At 48.6% G+C, this 17,567-nt stretch overlaps 7 protein-coding genes across 7 annotated transcripts; 3 read left to right on the plus strand and 4 right to left on the minus strand.

Moving 5' to 3' along the window:
• Positions 1-1,279: 1,279 nt before the first annotated feature.
• On the plus strand, positions 1,280-2,525 carry T069G_04577 (uncharacterized protein; the record flags this gene model as incomplete). The annotated part of the gene is made up of 4 exons (XM_056171787.1): positions 1,280-1,447; positions 1,522-2,018; positions 2,081-2,418; positions 2,488-2,525. The coding sequence occupies 4 exons, from the start codon at positions 1,280-1,282 to the stop codon at positions 2,523-2,525; spliced, it is 1,041 nt and encodes a 346-aa protein (XP_056028645.1).
• A 1,867-nt stretch (positions 2,526-4,392) lies between these two features.
• Positions 4,393-6,239, minus strand: T069G_04578 (sugar transporter domain-containing protein; the record flags this gene model as incomplete). The annotated part of the gene is made up of 3 exons (XM_056171788.1): positions 4,393-5,608; positions 5,689-5,862; positions 5,962-6,239. The coding sequence occupies 3 exons, from the start codon at positions 6,237-6,239 to the stop codon at positions 4,393-4,395; spliced, it is 1,668 nt and encodes a 555-aa protein (XP_056028646.1).
• Positions 6,240-7,655: 1,416 nt separating this feature from the next.
• On the minus strand, positions 7,656-9,214 carry T069G_04579 (polynucleotide kinase 3 phosphatase domain-containing protein; the record flags this gene model as incomplete). Its single annotated transcript, XM_056171789.1, has 4 exons — positions 7,656-7,966; positions 8,069-8,437; positions 8,483-9,061; positions 9,121-9,214. The coding sequence occupies 4 exons, from the start codon at positions 9,212-9,214 to the stop codon at positions 7,656-7,658; spliced, it is 1,353 nt and encodes a 450-aa protein (XP_056028647.1).
• A 393-nt stretch (positions 9,215-9,607) lies between these two features.
• T069G_04580 (med18 protein domain-containing protein) lies at positions 9,608-10,502 on the plus strand (the record flags this gene model as incomplete). The annotated part of the gene is made up of 3 exons (XM_056171790.1): positions 9,608-10,050; positions 10,103-10,129; positions 10,172-10,502. 3 exons carry the CDS (start codon positions 9,608-9,610, stop codon positions 10,500-10,502), a joined length of 801 nt encoding a protein of 266 aa, XP_056028648.1.
• Positions 10,503-11,012: 510 nt separating this feature from the next.
• Positions 11,013-11,591, minus strand: T069G_04581 (uncharacterized protein; the record flags this gene model as incomplete). Its single annotated transcript, XM_056171791.1, has 3 exons — positions 11,013-11,297; positions 11,357-11,478; positions 11,531-11,591. The coding sequence occupies 3 exons, from the start codon at positions 11,589-11,591 to the stop codon at positions 11,013-11,015; spliced, it is 468 nt and encodes a 155-aa protein (XP_056028649.1).
• A 2,307-nt stretch (positions 11,592-13,898) lies between these two features.
• On the minus strand, positions 13,899-14,291 carry T069G_04582 (tc5 transposase DNA-binding domain-containing protein; the record flags this gene model as incomplete). The annotated part of the gene is made up of 1 exon (XM_056171792.1): positions 13,899-14,291. One exon carries the CDS (start codon positions 14,289-14,291, stop codon positions 13,899-13,901), a length of 393 nt encoding a protein of 130 aa, XP_056028650.1.
• A 660-nt stretch (positions 14,292-14,951) lies between these two features.
• On the plus strand, positions 14,952-16,178 carry T069G_04583 (peptidase family m54 domain-containing protein; the record flags this gene model as incomplete). Its single annotated transcript, XM_056171793.1, has 1 exon — positions 14,952-16,178. One exon carries the CDS (start codon positions 14,952-14,954, stop codon positions 16,176-16,178), a length of 1,227 nt encoding a protein of 408 aa, XP_056028651.1.
• Between the last annotated feature and the right edge of the window lie 1,389 nt (positions 16,179-17,567).

Raw genomic sequence — 17,567 nt, forward strand, 5'->3', positions numbered from 1 at the left:
TACCTGCCACGTAGGAAGTCTCCTAGCGGATCGAAACCAGTCCCCCCCAAGGCGCATACGACAAATTATACCCCTGAGCACCGCATTAACCTCCAATAGCTGCCACCGCTCTTGTTGTTTATATCCAGACAAGACTCTGCCCATCACCTAGCTGTAGACAGCCAAGATCGCCGCTGCCCCAGGGTCCCTCTTCCACGGACGCTCCTGGCATGAAGCTAGATCTTAAGTATACTATTGATAACTGCCGGCTGCACTTGGTCTAATATCATATTATGTCGAATCATGCGTGGGCTGGAGAATGTGTAGTGTATATGAAGTACGGAGTACAAATAATCTATACCTATTATAGCAGACTAATAGTTTTCAAGCCCTGGCTAATACTAGGAGCAAAGCCTTAATATTACTAAATACTTAAGGGGGCATGATGAAACTATTTCGTTACTGGGAAAGAAAAATAAAAAGGGGTAAATAGGCTTGACTATGCAGTCTCTCTTTTAATATGTCTTACCCCTATTTCTTGTCTTACAGCGAGAGCCGATTACTTTGTAAATACTACGGAAGCTGGGATTGAACTACCCACTTAACAAGCCCCCAATCTTTAGTCACAAGGACAATCGGTCCATAAGGGTAACCATACCGGCCAGGATCCTGAATCTGTTAGGTCTTGTAAATGGACCGTTCACGAGTTATTGTTGCTCTGCTTTTATTTACTCTTGGAGAAGAGATACAAAGCACGCTTGCTCAAGAGCTTTGATAGGAGACCTTGTTGTGAAGCAGTACGTATTCTACATAGAGAATTTGCGCCTATACTGAATATTTCTACAAAGTTAAGTGGAAATTTTGATGAGGGAATATTACACAATACTATCTTCATCCCCTTGAGGATGTGAGACGAATTAAAAAAGAAAAAAAAGTCCGTAGTAGCGGGGATTGAAACCACGGTTTGATTCTAAAGTGAGGAGTCATTTAATTTTTTTGGGTGCTCAAACTAAGCTGCAACGCAGTTTGAGCCTAAGGAGTTATGATCATAGGTCAACATCACTCACTTACCCCTAGCGATTCCTTACTAGGAAATAACTACTACTTTAGTTGTGCTTACCTTAAATATAAATAATATATATATATATATATATATATATATATTAATACTATTATACTCAATACTTGATGCATATTTGTTCTAGACTTCAAAAGCTCACTTCACTTTCTGGACTGTTTTCCACTTATCAAACCGACGCCCGCACCTTGACCAGAGAGCTCTAGACAGGCAGTGTCCGCCATGGTGTATGTGTTCCCAATTGAGCGTAATAGCCAGAAGGCTTTAATTGGATGCGCTGTTGTTTTCTCATTGCTACCGGTGATTGCGGTCGTTCTGCGAATAGTGGCGCGGTCGAGACTCAAGAATTTTTCTCTTGATCTGAGCGACTGGCTCATTATCTTGGCATGTGTAAGTCTCTCATCCGCTCGATTTATTCATGTATCTCTATGTAAAGTTTCTTCTGACGAAACTTAACCCTTCAGATCGTTGCAGTTGCGTATCAAGGCCTCGCAGTCGCTTGCGCTGTGGTTGGGGGGGTGGGATACCACACGACTGAAGTCGTTGCGATGGGAGGACCGGATTCGTTCACCCTTCTCATGAAGCTTGTAACCGTGATCGTGGTCTTCTGGTCGCTCAGTCTTGGGTTAACAAAAATATCCATCCTCGCCTTGTACGCCAAGATCTTCTCTATTAGGAGCTTTATTCTCCTCAGTCAAGCCTGCGCCATATTCGTTATGATATGGGCCATGGTCCTGTTTATCGGGGCCTTTGTCATATGTACACCCGTTCAGTTCAACTGGGACAAATTCTCAACTGTGGGAACCTGTGGTGACATCAGGATGTTGTGGGCCATAACTGGAGGGCTTAACATCTTCTCTGACATGGTCATCATGCTCCTCCCCATGCCATATCTTTACAGCCTATCGCTACAACTATACAAAAAGATTGGATTAATGGTGACCTTTGGGATCGGGCTTGCGTAAGTGACCGACTCCTGCTTTCCGTTCTTTTGACTACGCCAGCTAACACCTGGAGATGCAGAGTCTGCATTGTAAGCGCTGTCCGACTCGCCGAGATTACCCAAATCAACATGGACGACTTCCCATATTCCGGCGGTATAGCACTCGCGTTCAGCGCATTGGAACCCTGTCTGCTAGTAACTGCAGCATGTATCCCGCTTCTCCGCCCATTGGTATCTCGAAATCCGTCTACAGCTGAGACCAGTAGCTACGCTAGAGGCAATACAAATGGCGATAACAGAGCTCATCCTGCTTCTAAGACAGAGGGTTTCTCGGAACTCCTAGACGAAGATAGCTCGACAAGACGACTACATATAGGACAGTCTAAATTTGGTGCTGGGGCAGCTACTACAGCAGATAGTAATTCCTTTGATTCCTCTATTAGAGCTGATAATAACTATGCTAATATAGAGTTGAAATCTATTGTAGTTACAAAAGACTGGAAGGTTGAAGAACATACTATCTGAGCTAATAATACTATGAGTCTTCCTATTTTCACCGTAGTACTCCACATCACGAGCTACGTTTACCCCTTAATCGCAATCACTACACCCGCATACAACAAGCTGTTGAGTGTTTCTTTGTTTAATACGTTGGCCGAGTAGGCTGTGTAAGAGCTTTTGATATGTTCGAAGATAGACTGTAAATCCTTTTACCCTTACACTCGGCCTGTAGAGTAGGACTAGTTAAAGACGGTCCAGCTGTACTATTACCCGTTGAAACGATCAAATTGGCTTGATCTGCTACTGTTCAGACACTTTACATGCTATCAGGAAATGTCATCGAATGCTTGATATTCCCCAGAGTGTTGCTGTTAGTGCAATATGAATGGAAGAGATTCTGGCATCCTCCCAATTTGATGACGAGGAGGAGATGGATACTTAAAGCTCTTTGGGGTTCAAATCAACCTTTCTGTGAGGGATTTCTGATGAGGATAGCAATGGAGAAGGCGTCGTATATCTTCCCGTCTACCCATAGACGCAGATGTTCAGCGGGACGGCAAGACGAAGATAAACCGGCACAGTCGACCCATTACACCAGTCCAAGAAAGGATGCTAAGACTCAAATCTGCAATAACCGCACAACGTGGCATGTTATCTTTGAGTCTTTGCAAAAATAGGCGAACATGCAGAGGAAAACTCAAAATACCCTCCCTCTTCCCCCAGACACGACGATCACCTCAGCTCAGGACACTATCTCGACCAACCAACCCAGCTACGAAAAGCAAAGGATTGCCGTCTCCAACTCCACGATAATATAACGGAAAACATATCACATCTCCAATTCTCTCCCCAGTCATTTCCCCAGACCACTCTCCACATAGTTCTTCCTCCTCGCGGGTTCCTCCTCGTAGTTACGAGGATTTATGCTAACCCAACAACTAGGCAACCGTGTAAATTATTGGAGTAAGCAGCCACAAACGGCCGCGCTACAAAGGCCTTCCCTGCATGTGGTCTCCTACTCAGCTCTCCTCAACAAGCGTTGGTTGGTGCAATATGTGCTTTCCGTATAACAGGCCTTGCCAAGCGTGGGGAAGAAGGAGGGGAAATGTTGGAGAAATGACATCCCACTCGGTGCTTGCACGAGCGGGCCATGTGCTTTCCAGGAACTGTGGGTAAGGGGACAAGCTTTTTTGGCGATTCATGGCTTGCAAGGTACGAGGATACGCGGGTATTGGTTAAAGCTTTAAGCGGTAGTGCAAAGTTGAAAGCTGAGGTTAAGGACTCTAATTCTGTCTCCGCAAGCTGAGAGTAAGACGAATCGTCTAGAACGCTCTCAACAGCACAGCATTACCTACTATACACACAATAACCATTCACAACCTACGAGATACTAATCACATTCCAAAGGAAAAAAACAAACCAACAACCAAGTTCCCCTCATTCATCACCATAATTTGCATTTCCCCAGGTCAAAACCCACCGACGGGTCGCTTATAGCACGTTCATTAACCGCTCGGAAGCTGATCCACTCGGACAACTTCCGTAGCTTCGGACTCAAAGAGCGTCTTTGCCCGAAATAAGTAAGTACCAACGAGATGCCGGTATGGGGTAACTGTGGCTTAATATCTAGCGCCATATGGCTTCGATTATGGAGAAACACGGCTGTCGGCAGGAGATGGTCGGATTTGTTACATGACTTAGTCGATGATTGGTAGCGGCTTCAGCTGTTGATAGTCGAAGAAGCAAGAGTCATGCACAATGGAGAGCTGTAAACATCGGATGCCATGTCAAGTTGACCAATTTCTTCATTGTATAGTTCGTTACGTTCGTAGCTAGATAGATAGTCTAGACCCTCATCTCTATGGAGCATCGCAAAATCGTTCTAATGCGTCTACGCCTTCTCCTCAATTTGGTGTACATGGCCAAACTCCTCCTCGGCGGCCCGCTGCTTCTCGTCAACAGCCATGTCCTTCTCCTCGGCATCCTTGTTGCCGTGCAGACCAATCCTGTACCATGGAAGGTCAAACAGGCGGTCCATGCTCTCAAGAGTGCGGCCACCAGTTTCGGGCACAAAGAACCACACCCAGAGGCCACCCACAATAGTGACGGCAGCAAAGCACCAGAAAGTGCCCTTTGGTGAAATTCCACCCTGTGCATCGGGAAGCAGCATGACAGGCACAGCGCGCGAGTTGCCGTACTGGTTCGCAAAGTGAAGAGTCATAGCCCATGATGTAGCCAAGGCACGAACACGCAGAGGGTACAGTTCAGCAGTGAGCAGGTACTGCATAGAATTCCAGCCAAGAGCCCATCCGGCGCCAGAAATATAGATCATGGCAATGGCGCCTCGGCTAGGGCCCTTCAAACTGTCGGGCAGGACATAGCTCTTCACGGTACCCAGCTCAGGCACGGCAGTGAGGAATCCAGCGACGTAGATCATGGCGATGGCTTGGAGAGTAATACCAATCAACAGAGCGCGCTTGCGACCGATGACATCGACGAGGAAGAGGGCGCAAAGCATTGCCGACACAAACTTGATAAGGCCAAAGACGGCAGTGACAAGAAGGGACTCATTAGTTCCAGTAATACCCAGGATCTTGAAAAGATCGGGCGCATAGAGGGTGATGGATCCGGCACCAGACCACTGAGAAAGCAGTTGGACCATGGACGAGAGATACACACGGTAAAGGTTGCTCTTGTCAAGAACAAGTTCCTTGAGCTTGCCAAGCCAACCAACGCCTCGGCTAGCCTCCAGCTCATGATCAAGACCAGCCTGAATCATGCCGATTTCGCGGATGATGTACTCGCTGTCAGGAGACTGTTGGCGCAGCCGGGCCATGTGGTGAACTGCCTGGTCAACCTTGCCCTGCTTGACAAGAAAGCGTGGCGATTCCCACTGGAAAAACATCAAGATGAAGATGAGGCCACTCATCATGATATGCAGACTTGTCGGGATAAGCCACTGGTCTGCACTGCTGTCGCTAAAGTGAAGCTGGCATCCATAGTTTGCGAAATAGGCCAGCACGATGCCGAGATAGACGGCACCAGTGAAGAAACAGGTACATAGACCACGAATTGACGCAGGCGCAATTTCGGCGACATAGATGGGACTATACGACGAGAACAACGCATCGTGTTAGTTGTACACGTATAGATCGGTGGGGGGTTTCAGCGCCAAGGTTATACTAACCCAACAACAGGTGTCTGTCCCACACCCAGACCGGCGATGAATCTACCGGCATAGATGGCGCCCAAATTACCGCGGGAACCTCCAATCATGAAAATCATGATTCCAACAGCCCAGGTGACGCACAGCACTCGCGTGGCGTTGATACGACCGATGCGATCACAGATTAGGAAGGCACTGCATAGAGAAAAAAATTAATGGTCATTCAGCAACAGATAGTCGCAGCGGTGGTGGAGTGATTGGGCTCAAGCGAAAGAGGCGGTGACTTAGACTTACATGAGAGCACCAGCGACGGAGCCAATCTGCACCATGGCAGAGACATTAGCCTTAATGTTGGCCTGGTCCACAGTGTCGTACGAAGCATAGTTGATGGATTCTTTGAAGTTGTCTGAGTTGAAGGCGCCCGAGATCAGACCCTCGTCGATGCCTCGCGCAGCACCAAGCAGTCCAAAGGAAAAGACTGCAAACCAAAGGCGCCAGTTCAGCGCTCCCTCTGGCTCTCCCAAGTCTTTCAACTTGAAGATGTTGACCGGTTTCTTTGCCCCAACACCCATCGTGGCGGCCTTGACGCAAGTAACCAGCACCGCGTAAAAGACAAAGCGATAAAAGACTGGTAGCTAAATGCAAGGGCGAAAGACAAAAGATGTGAGACGTGCACCGGATGGCGAGTCGAGTGCTGATCTGTAGAGGTCTCACCTTGGGGTGGGAGATCTCTCGCTTTATATTCCCCAGCATCCACACTCTCATTGAAATCCTTCGCGCCAGCAAAACACACAGCTGGCACGCGAGTAACCACTTTCTCCAGCAGGATGTGTCCACATCTGCAATCTATCGGAGCACCCCGGATGGTTGTGTAGCCCATAGAAAGATCCAGCCCCCATCGCGACACCACGCTGGCGTCTGCAGCCGAGTCACAGCCACGTCGTGGCCAGAGCCTGACCGATGGTAAATGGAACATGCGGCATCCTAACCAGCCATGCAAAAACTTATCATACCCCGCATATCGGTCTTCTGAAACTGTCGATTCTCACTTAAGAATCCCGGTAAATGGACCACCGGTGATCCGCAACAACTCCACGAGTTTGCCGCCTATGACGAATGAAGAGATGGAGCGTAGCGCCCCGGAGAACGCCCAGTCATGTCAAACTGTCGTAGATCCGTGCTGACTAGTCTGTTGGCTACCGGCCCGCCAAGAAGTTTAATACTCTAATTAATCCGGGGTGTGGTGAGGGGAACAAGGCCGGTCGTCGGGACGAGTTGGGGACGGTGGGGGGATCGGACAACCTCCGGAATGCCTTCGGTGAAAACCAAGTTTTTCGACTCTCCAACTTCACTTCCCGTGTTTTCTTCTAGCTGATGACCTTCATCCTAGCTGAGGATAAAGTGCAAGCTGTAGCCCTTGCTTGCGTCCAGGGATGGTGTTCTGCGGAGTGGTCAGTGCAGATCTCAGGTTCATGTGACATGCAGCTGACCGATCACTTCTCGGGTTACAGAGAACTGGGAATCGCCAATAACATGGTTCAAATCGTCATGACGGCGAAGCAAGTTGAGCGCAGCAAACCATTTCTCCATCTCTATCGAATCATGCCCGTTCAATATTGACTGACCATCATTCCTATCCGTAAGACGATAGCTTCTCCAAATTTGCTGCCGTTTAGCTCGCTTGCTCGTCAGCTGGCCGCTGTAAAGTCCCACAGAATAAGTGTTTGCCGATGCCTCAGACCAGTTCTTTTCGCCCCTGGCCTAGCTTCTAGGTGTGACGACTGCCACGGGGCCTCTCCGAGGGGATGTTTGAAACCATGGATGTAATTGGGGTAATGTTCTCTAGCATGCGAGTCATTCTCGTGCCGGGTCACTAGCAGACTCGTGGCAGCCGTTAAATAGTATAGCAGTCGGTTCTCCGACCAAATCCGGCGCCAGTTACCATATCAAGTAACAGCGATGGCAATCCTCTCGAAAAATTCTATCCTTCATATCCAATATCGGCCCCAGAGGGCGTATTCCTCCTTTGTGCCTCGGAATTGAAATTTTACCTCCGTCACATCCTGAAAGCCTTCTTTTTCCTTTGGCTCTTTGAACCTTGATGAGAATCCAGTAAAGGCCAGCTTGGGCAGGATCTCTCTCTTCTCTGGATTGAGTGTGGCATTGTTCGCTCGAACTGCATCGTTATGTTCACATACTACTACTGGTGTTGAAAACCAGACACACCGGATTGGAACGCCCGCCTTTTTGGCCACCTCGATCCACAAAGCCCGCGTATCGGGATCTGGGTTGGTGTTGTCTGTGGTCTCATGTAAGCATACGTGTAAAATCCATCAGCGTGGGATAAGGTAAGGTGCCACTAGGGATCTGGATGTAACCGCAGAAAGGGAATAGCACGTACCAACAGCTACAGATTTGCCCTCTTTGAGCAAATCTCGGGCAGCTTGAATGCATTTGTCGCGGGACTTTAGTGTATCCTGATTCACTCGTTCATATCCGAGCGGCTTGAGGCATTTGAAATAAAATGTACTCTTTCCCGCTCCGGGAGGGCCGCAGAACAAGACGACATCTTGGTCGTTTTTCCTCTCAAAGAGGTCTTTAGCAGCGTCGGCTTCTCCGTCTCCGTCTGGGAGTGTAAAATTTACTAGGTCAAACTCCCGGATAAAGTCCCTGGGCTTCTCTCCCAGGAAAAACTCTTCAGGCGTTAGATAATCGATGCCGACGTTGTGTGCGAAATTCCTGTCGGAACAGCTGAAATCTTTTGCTACTGCTGTAGCAGCACCACCGTCTCCTTTACCGAGAACAGCGATGCGACCACCCGCATCGCCGATGAAAAAGCTTCCTTTTAGATCTATCTCCTCCTCAGGAATTTCGAGGTCATCGCAGAGTTCTTTCCACATGCCTATCCTAGGCTTTCGATAAATATCCTTTGCTGTGGCCGCATAGACGGATGTGGGGAGGTCGAGACTTGTGAGCACAGCATTGCATTTTTGTTTAAATTCCGCAACACGTTTCTGGGCAGTAGCCTTTGGTCCCTTGTAGTTTGCGTCAAAGTGCAGCGTCAATCCAGCCTGGTTGGAGAGAATCACGACATGGTAGTTTTCCTGCTCATACAGCTCTCGTAGCCGACCAGGAACTCTACTGTCCCACCACTTCCAGTCAGCTGCATTGGAGGCGTGCTTCTTTCCCGACGATGTAGTAATGAGCGTTGAATCAAGATCAAATGCGGCAATCTTCCGTCGCTTTTGATGGGCTGTATCGTCTTTCTTCTCTGGCTCGTATCTGCCTACCAAGAGGGTTGCGGGAACGTCATCGGAGGGACCTCGTTCTGACCATATCGTTCGTTCTTTTGGCTTCTGGGAGGCTGGCGTGAAAAAGCTTGCAACTGCGGATTCTAATGGACTGCATTAGCCACAAACTACGATCAGGGTGCAAGACTCACGCAGGCCTTACTTGTAGTTGTGCTCTTCACGGCTTTTTTGAGGGGTGGAGGGGAAACGGGAGCGCCAGGATCTTTTCGCTTTCTTGGAGGACTTTTGGTGGCCATTTTTCGACTGTGCAAGATGCCAGAGATGCGCGTGTATGCTCTGATGTCGTGTACAAGAGATGTTCTGCGCAATAAAAGCATATGCATCCAGTGATTAAAAGTTGCTATGGAATTGAAGCAAGACGGAGGATCGAAGCCGAGACGAGACGCGGCGCATGTGCGACTGAGGCGCGTGATCACGTGCAGTCCTCAGAGTCACTTAAGCTTTCACATCGTCCACGTATTTTAAAGACTGACAGTTGAACCTCACGAAATCGACATACAGCGCTTGATAACGCCTTCAATCTCCATCAATCACGCAGGAGTCGATTGATCGCAGCCTATATCAACCCCAAGGACCATCCATTCTGCACACATTTCGCTTGACTGGGCGCACAGCCTTGCTTCATCGCCATGTACGAGCTGTTCCTCACAGCCCTCGTTGAGGACAGCGACATCAACACGGCCCTCGCTGTATTGAGTGGCTTCTGCTCTATGCAGCCATGGGAATCCGTGAGCCGAGTCATTTATTTCCAGGGTCCTCCTCGTCCGTCCGGAATCACCAACCAGCGCTCCTTTGAGAAGCCTATTCGCAAAGAGGCCGCCCTGCTCTGGAAGGAATTGCATCAGAATCTTTCCCGCCAGTCATTTGTCCTCCAGGCTCGCTATGAAATCTACAAGGATCGAGACTTGGGTCCTTCTGCCGAACCAGTTGATCTCGACACCGTGCCAGGCATCCTGAGATGGACAGACTTTCCAGATCCCCCTCGGAATCAGCCGATTCTCGCTCAACGCAAAAAGGTTGAGCTTTGGGAACAGAGAAAACTACTCTCTGTATTGCGAGAAAATAACCATCAGTCAGTTCTATTAGTGTCTCCGTCAATCTCATTCCGTACTAACAAACCACAGGTACAAAACAGAGACAGTAGAAGAGATGTACCGCTTCTTTCGCGATGATGTGGAATTCTGTCTCACCAGGCACTACTTTGTCGGGCCGCTTGAGGACTATGTTCCCCTTGCAGCCAAGTCGGCTCCCCCAACGGAACCGAAGCCTACTCTGCCAGCTTGGGAGTCTCTCACACGGGTTGATTCGCAGAATCGCTGGATTCTCCAGGTCAAGGCGCACGTCGTTCAAGATAACAAGCCAGATGAGATAAAGAAGGCGCAAGACCAGCTTTTAAAGTTTCGCACAGATCTAGAAGGCGTTTTCGATTTCAAAGTCATTGACCGAAAAGTACACGACACTCGAGTGGTCATGCAGCAGCAGGGCGTTCAGGTACTCCCGCAGAAAGTGCTTCTGGGGAAGTAATGATTTCGATGGCGTTTTATGCCAGCAGCCTTATATCAGCATCCGGATTCGGCTGTGTAATATCATTTTTATTTCATCTACAACTCTAATACCACAACTGCGTTCAATATCAATAACGACCAGGTAACGCCACCGTAATGCCGCTACGATATATTTCACAATTCTGCGCTACAAATGGGAAGCAGAAGCAATTATAATTTAGACACGAACTCACGAACCAACCAAAACCTCACGCTTTTTCCTCACAATACTACTGCAGGCTCCTACTTTTGTCAATCTACCCACATCGGAGCCTATGTCGAATCATAGCGAATTTACAGTTGATTTGTGAGCGGTTGACAAGTCACGCAGTCATAGAAGATCATAATTCTAAGAAATGGGTATCTTCAATCGCCAGACACCCCAAAATGCTCGTATATTGCTAGTAAGGCTATTTAACATGAATCACAACTGCATATACCATTATGCAGAAACCAATGTTTCCGCTCCCTCCAATAGAAAGTGTTACCCTTACTGGGCAACCTTGGCAACCTGGGCAACCTGGGCAAGGCCAAGAACCTCGGTAAGGTTGTCGACACCAAGAGCAACCTCAAGGGTGGTAAGTTGGCCGCCGGTGGCAGCATTGAGGTACGCGTTGACGGCGTTGAGGTCAACACCCTGAGAGACCATGGCAAGAGCCTCACCAACGATCTGGACAACGTTGTTGATGCCGGCGGTGGCAACGACCTTGCCCTCAACACCCTGGACAAGGCTGACAAGCTTGGCAGCCAGGGTCACGGGAAGAACAGCCTCGATCTAGGAATCAATAGTTTAGCGCTGTACATGTAACGGGACGAGCTGGGTTATCGGCTTACCTTCTGGACAATGGGGCCAAGGAGGGCCACAAGCTGGGCCTCAAGGGCGACGACATCGACCACAACGCCCTGGGTGATTCCACCGAGAAGGCCACCAACATCGCTGACGAGAGATCGTCGGGCTGTTGAGCAGTTAGCAAAGCTACTACTGATGAGAATGAGTGGTTCACGAACCGAGAGGGGCGGCAAAGGCAGTGCCGGCAACGAGGAAGAGAGCAGCGAGTGTGAAACGCATTTTGGCGGTATTTGGAAGGCAGAAAATAGATTAAAAGAGTGACTGAAGTTGTGAGAACTTCTGAATTGTTTGGCTTGCTGTGCAAAGGAGTGACTGAAAGCGAATTGCTTGCTGATGATGATGATGAGAATTCGTGGGTGAATTGGTCTTCTTTATATCCTCCAACCTCTCTCTCCTTTGTTGCTCCCTGGTCTGTTTCCTACATCATCTCCTTGAGTGATCGGCAGTCATCTCATTAAGCTTGGTCATATGTATCAATATGCGAGCTAATACCCTGCAGCTGAGATTCTTCTTGACAGGCTCGCTTAGGCATCAAGACAGGCATCACGATTAGAATTCTAGTAAAATCTTCAGCAGTGCCAGGGGAGCGAAACATGAAGCGCCCAGGCATAGTGCAGCATCTCGTGGGTTAGTCTCATAATCCGCCGATCTGGTCGCACATGAGTCGCTTGCTGTGCGGAATGACATAGGAAGCCGCCAGAGAAAGGGGCACAGAATGAAGATCGCAAGCTCTGCTTGCGCTTGGATGTGTGGAGAGCTTAGGAGGTCGCTTTAGCTAATTTCCCAAAGCTATCTAGGGTGTTAGGAGCGTGAGAGAACAGAACATCTTTGAGGGAACAGGGTGCAGTGGTTGACGCCAGAATGCCAATAAATGACCAAATATGATGCACAAGGTATTCAAACGACAGGCCGCCCGCCAGGTTCAGAGGTAGCCTCTATTGGGAAGCGACGAGATTGTGATGGACCTGGATACCCCAGACCGGGACTGAGATGCCCCACGATCGGCAGATTCATAGTGCTGCGCTAAAGAACAAAGCCGGGATTGCGACGTTGGTTTGACTGAACTGATGAGCAAATGGAATACCCCATTTTGCATTTGGCAAGCTTGTTTAGCAGTCTGCCAGGATTATACCGAGTCATGTTTTGTTGATGCAAGTTGATCGAAGCCAACGTTCGGCGACTTTGAATGCGGGCCCGCCTACAACTCAACCTACTCGTATACACTGCATCAACCACAACACTGATGCGAATTCTACTCTTATCAAGTTATTTGGTATACGAGAAGGGAAGCATCGTTCGACTTGATGTCTCTACCAATATACAGCATGCATTTTGCAAAGGTGGAAGAAAGCAGCATGAATATCTGCGAGAGCCGTAAATTCCCCACCAGATCGGCATGCATGCATGGTACCAGGGACATCCCAATAACAGCAATCTCTTAAATAGGGACGGCGACGTCAGAGAAGCGGACAAAGGGGCTGGTACTTAACCGGGAGAATAACCGGTTCCTGAATATCGCTATGCCTGTCCTCTTTGAGACTGAGATTTGCATCTCCGGCTTTTGAGCCAATTTGACTACCATTGCGATCAGCAAAGTAGTTGGCATCTCGTCCTCATCAATTATCAATGGATACTCTTATTGTCTTAGAGTGATATAAGCTAGCTGCTAGCGATTTTGGGTATTGCTCTGGAAGCTGGATGCCGGGTATCCCGGAGATGAAACTCGTTTAAACTGGAGTAGATGCCAGCCTCCAAGGGATCAGATAACTCGAATGTTGAGGCCGGATATGGTCAGGGGTCAGACCATGTGCGTCAACGATTGAATAGATCAACATTCAACAGATAAAGCAACGGAGAGGATAGTCCGATGCCATACTCGCGATGGGAAAAGTATGCAAGCGATGAAACTTGTGCGCTGAGACAAGCCTACAAATGAGCCAGGTAAACTGTATGTCACAAACATCCCTCACTACCGTCATGGTTTAATAGCTGGAAAATAAGTGATATTGTGCTTTAATGTTTACATCGATAGCGTCATCCCATTTTCGGACATGCAAATTGAACCTCACATAAAGACCCGTCCTGGATGCGACCCCCAAGGCCAAGAAATGCCACGCGGATCCTCCCGTTTCTCCATCGGCTTGGCATCGAACTGCCGAAAAGTATGCCAAGCTACAAAAAGTTTGATGAGCGTGTCTTTGTAATAAAAGTAGAACATGATGGTTTGGCCCAGAGATTTTGGGCCCAGTGTTCCGCGTTTCAACGGAAAATGCATCTAGATATCAATCTGGAGTAAAGCGGATGGAAGATGGCAAACGCAGAGACAATACAAAGGCCTGTAATAAAGGGGCAGTACAAGCAGTTCTTCGTTCATGCACCGAGTTGCATCATGGAGATGCTATAACTCAAAGGTGGTGGAAATTAAATAGGTCGAAGCCGCAATGAATGTCAAGCCAGCCCTAGTCCCCAAGACCAATGTTTATCCCAAGTCGACGCTAGATCATTCAAGCTCTAGACACGCTCAAATCACGGCGTTCCTTCTGCAGTTTTCAAGTGAGGCCACTTAACATTCTTGAGTTGCGAATTTCGCCGCAAAAAGTTGTCCAACCAAGCTTTCCCAAGCGGCTCATCATCGCCACCAGCCTTGACAACTTTGGCAGCGAAATCTCTAACCTCTTGGTACGACGGCGGGAAGCCCAATTCATCTGAAGCTAGAATCCACTGTGCGAGATGATGCTCTTTGTCTTTGGAAAGACGCTGTTTGTGTTCGTTTGCCTGCCTTCGTGTGACGCCGCCGCTTAAACGTTTCTGAAGCGTTGCTCGAGGGACTTTCCAGCGTTGTGCGGCTTTTCGTTGAGAGAGGCCGCTTTCGATGTCTTTTAGTGCTGAGAGAACATTGTCTTCTGTGTAGTCGGGCATTCTTTTAAATGACAAGAACTAGTAGTCAAACTGGTGGGACAAAGAACACCATCACGAGAAAACGCGGTTGAAAGATTGTGGTGTTGATGTGGGAAAACGCGCGCGTGGCCCATTTGAGGGGTGGCCACTTAGCCCATGCATGATGTAGTCTTGCTTACCCTATGGTCAGAAGATGAATAAGAGCAGCGAGATGAACAGAGTACTGCAGACATATTTTGCAGAAAATAGGAAGAGGTCCCATTATTCATGATACTAACATTCGTTTCAGACATTAATTAATCCGAAGGATTCCTTGCATTGACAAAATTTAGCTCCATGGTGGAATAGGCAGCAACACCGTGTTAAGACCAACTTGGCGTAATCAATGCATCAATAACGTGAATTTTCAACAATGTGAGAAGAAACAAGTTTTACTCTATACATCATTCTCTTCAATTGATACGCGTTACATTTCCAGTCGTCGCGTTATCGAATATGAAGTCTTCCAGCATGAAGCATGCCTGTAAACATTCACATCTTTACTTGGATGGCTCACCACATGCAAGCACAGTAGGCTTCAAACGCGCAACAGAGAGAAAACGCATTCTAGCAGCAACCAAAGATGGGCGCTTCAGAAAACATCTCGGTTTACTAACGCCCAAAGAGCTCTTTGAAGATGGAATGATGTTTCCTGGTCCATTAATCCTCCCCGATGACGACCTTGCCGAGGATCCAGAGTATCCGCCACAGGACTTCCGTGAATGGAGAGATGAAGAGGAGCGAAACCCAGTGACTCGAGAAAGGAAGACTATCTACATTGTACCAAGTCCATCAATTACGCAGGAAGTGTACAAAATGCAGACATGGTCCGTCTGCACCTCTGAGAATGCAGCAACAACCCGGGACATGCAAGCTACCGAGCCGCCGAAGCTTCAAGATATTCTAGAGTACCTGTCTGCCTTCTTCCACGGCATGGACGTGAAACTCTTCACAAAACCCTTTCAATGGAAGAAATGGGACAAATACACCGGCACAATCCTGAAAACCCCCGACACAGAACGCCGCATTGGACTCATGACGCCTAGCAAGGAGCTCTTCGGCATCCGGTGTCGTGCGTCCCCAGATGGAGTGTCCCCCATGCAGGTCAACTTGGACGACATACTGGACGCTCTGGCAGAAAACATCCCGTCAGACGCACACTCTGTCATGATGCTGCTCGACATGGACATGTACGAAGGAGACGGCGACATCTTCACCGCCGGCCGTGCATACGGAGGCAGCCGGATCGCTGCCGTCTCCCTATTCCGCGACCACCCGCTCTGCGCACCTCGAGACGACGGTCACGCATGGCCAGCATCTCACTGCGCAACCTACATTGACCAGCTCTGTCACGAAGTCTCCAACCCATCCACCAAGCAAACAAAACGGCAACCCCCTCAGTCCCAACGACGAGACGGTGGCGGCCCCTTACACGTGGCAATCGAAGCAGCCGCCATCCATGCCGAGCGCACGATCCCGTTAGAAGCCCCAACAGCCCAATGGCTTGGGAGAGTGGTAGTGACCATGGCACACGAACTGTGTCACTGTCTGGGACTGGACCACTGCACGTACTTTGCGTGTGCGATGCAGGGGTGCGGCAGCGTCGACGAGGCACAGCGGCAGCCGCCGTATGTGTGTCCTGTGTGTCTGGAGAAGCTTTGTACGGCGATAGGGGAGGGTGTAGTTGACGGGTGGGAGGACGAGGGGACGAGAGATGGATTTGTGAGGGAGCGGTATGAGGCGTTGAGGAGAGTGAGTGGGAGATGGGGGAATGCGAATGTGTCGAGGATGTTTGCTGGGTATAAGGCTTGGTTGGATGTTGTTATTGAAAGGAGTTCTGAAAAGGTTGTTATTGTTATTGATGATTGAATGAGGTTTGATTAAAGAGGCCTTGGGTATATAGGAGAAACTAGACTGAGACATGGCTCTTGGGGAATGAGTGATACTGATGAACATGTTGAAGACAGCCAACAAGTAAGTACTTGTACGTCAAATGTCCAGTTCATATGATTTCGACATAATTACATAAGATCCAACAGACGCATTATCACTTTGATTAATATAATTGTAATGATGTATTTGGCCATGGAAACTCTTACCGATGTAAGACGCGAGTATCGAATGAGATATTTACAACATTGAGAGACGCATTGTCAGACAGCCAGTAACCTCCTCTAATACACGGCTAGCTAATTCGAAATAGAATTGAACACAAGTCAAGCACGTGTAGTTTCCAATTTACGACTGTTCTCGAGAGTTGGAAACTTGCAATTCATTCTCCTGAAGCCATCGGTGCAGATGCTCCAGCTGTTTGAATGAGTTTACGAAAGCACCAGACATCAAAGGCCGTGTGGCTCAATGGCAGAGCGTCTGACTACGATTAAGTACATCAGGAGGTTGCAGGTTCGACCCCTGTCTCGGTCAAGATTATTCTTTTTTGCCGCTTTCCCCTCTTTTTCCCATGAACGAAAAGTTGTATAAAAAAAGACGCAATTACATGCCATCTTCTCTTCGTCTTCTCTTTTTGCAATTGCATTACGATATTACAGTATGAACCAATTCTGCCTCTTGAATACGCCCATCCACCGATTTTGGCTCTTACTCGTATCTTTGGGTAGCATCTCAAACTCACCCCGCTGTAACATTGAGCGATGTCGTGCTATGTGGGGGACTAAAGCACTCAAGTCATGACAATTGTCCGAGCTCGCAGGCGATTCAAGTTTCCAATTCACACTACACAAGAGTAATGGTGTCGTCATTCCTCCGCCTACGACTCATCAGCTCTGTTACCTAGCTGAGACCCTGCGAGCGTCTAGCAAGAAGAAGAAAAACTCTTCAAGCCCAAGCTAGTAGAGCTGGTGCCGTGCCGCCCTCCATGTCCCGAGATGTGTGTGTGCCAAACAAGGCATTGGATATAATAGCTCGACGACATCACGTCTACTTTGTCCCGTACTGTACGTGAACCCCCCGACGATCCTTCTTGGTCACTGTAGCACAGACAGACGAGGCTCCGATTGGCCGATGGGTTAGACGATGGGTAAGTCATGAACAAGCTCAGTTCAGTTGATACATGTACCCAGCTCGGCTCACGCTAGGCCAACATGATTGCGGCCTGTGAGAACAACCTCGGGATGCTAGTCCAGTGGTCATCTCTGCAGGCGCGCGGCCTCTTTGTTTTCGCTTTGAGAGCTTGCTTGCTGCTCAGTGGAACACGTTCATCCATCCACGATGCATATCCACGATGCATAATTCGTATTT

This window comes from Trichoderma breve, chromosome 3 (genome assembly GCF_028502605.1).
Source record: "Trichoderma breve strain T069 chromosome 3, whole genome shotgun sequence".
NCBI lineage: Eukaryota > Fungi > Ascomycota > Sordariomycetes > Hypocreales > Hypocreaceae > Trichoderma > Trichoderma breve.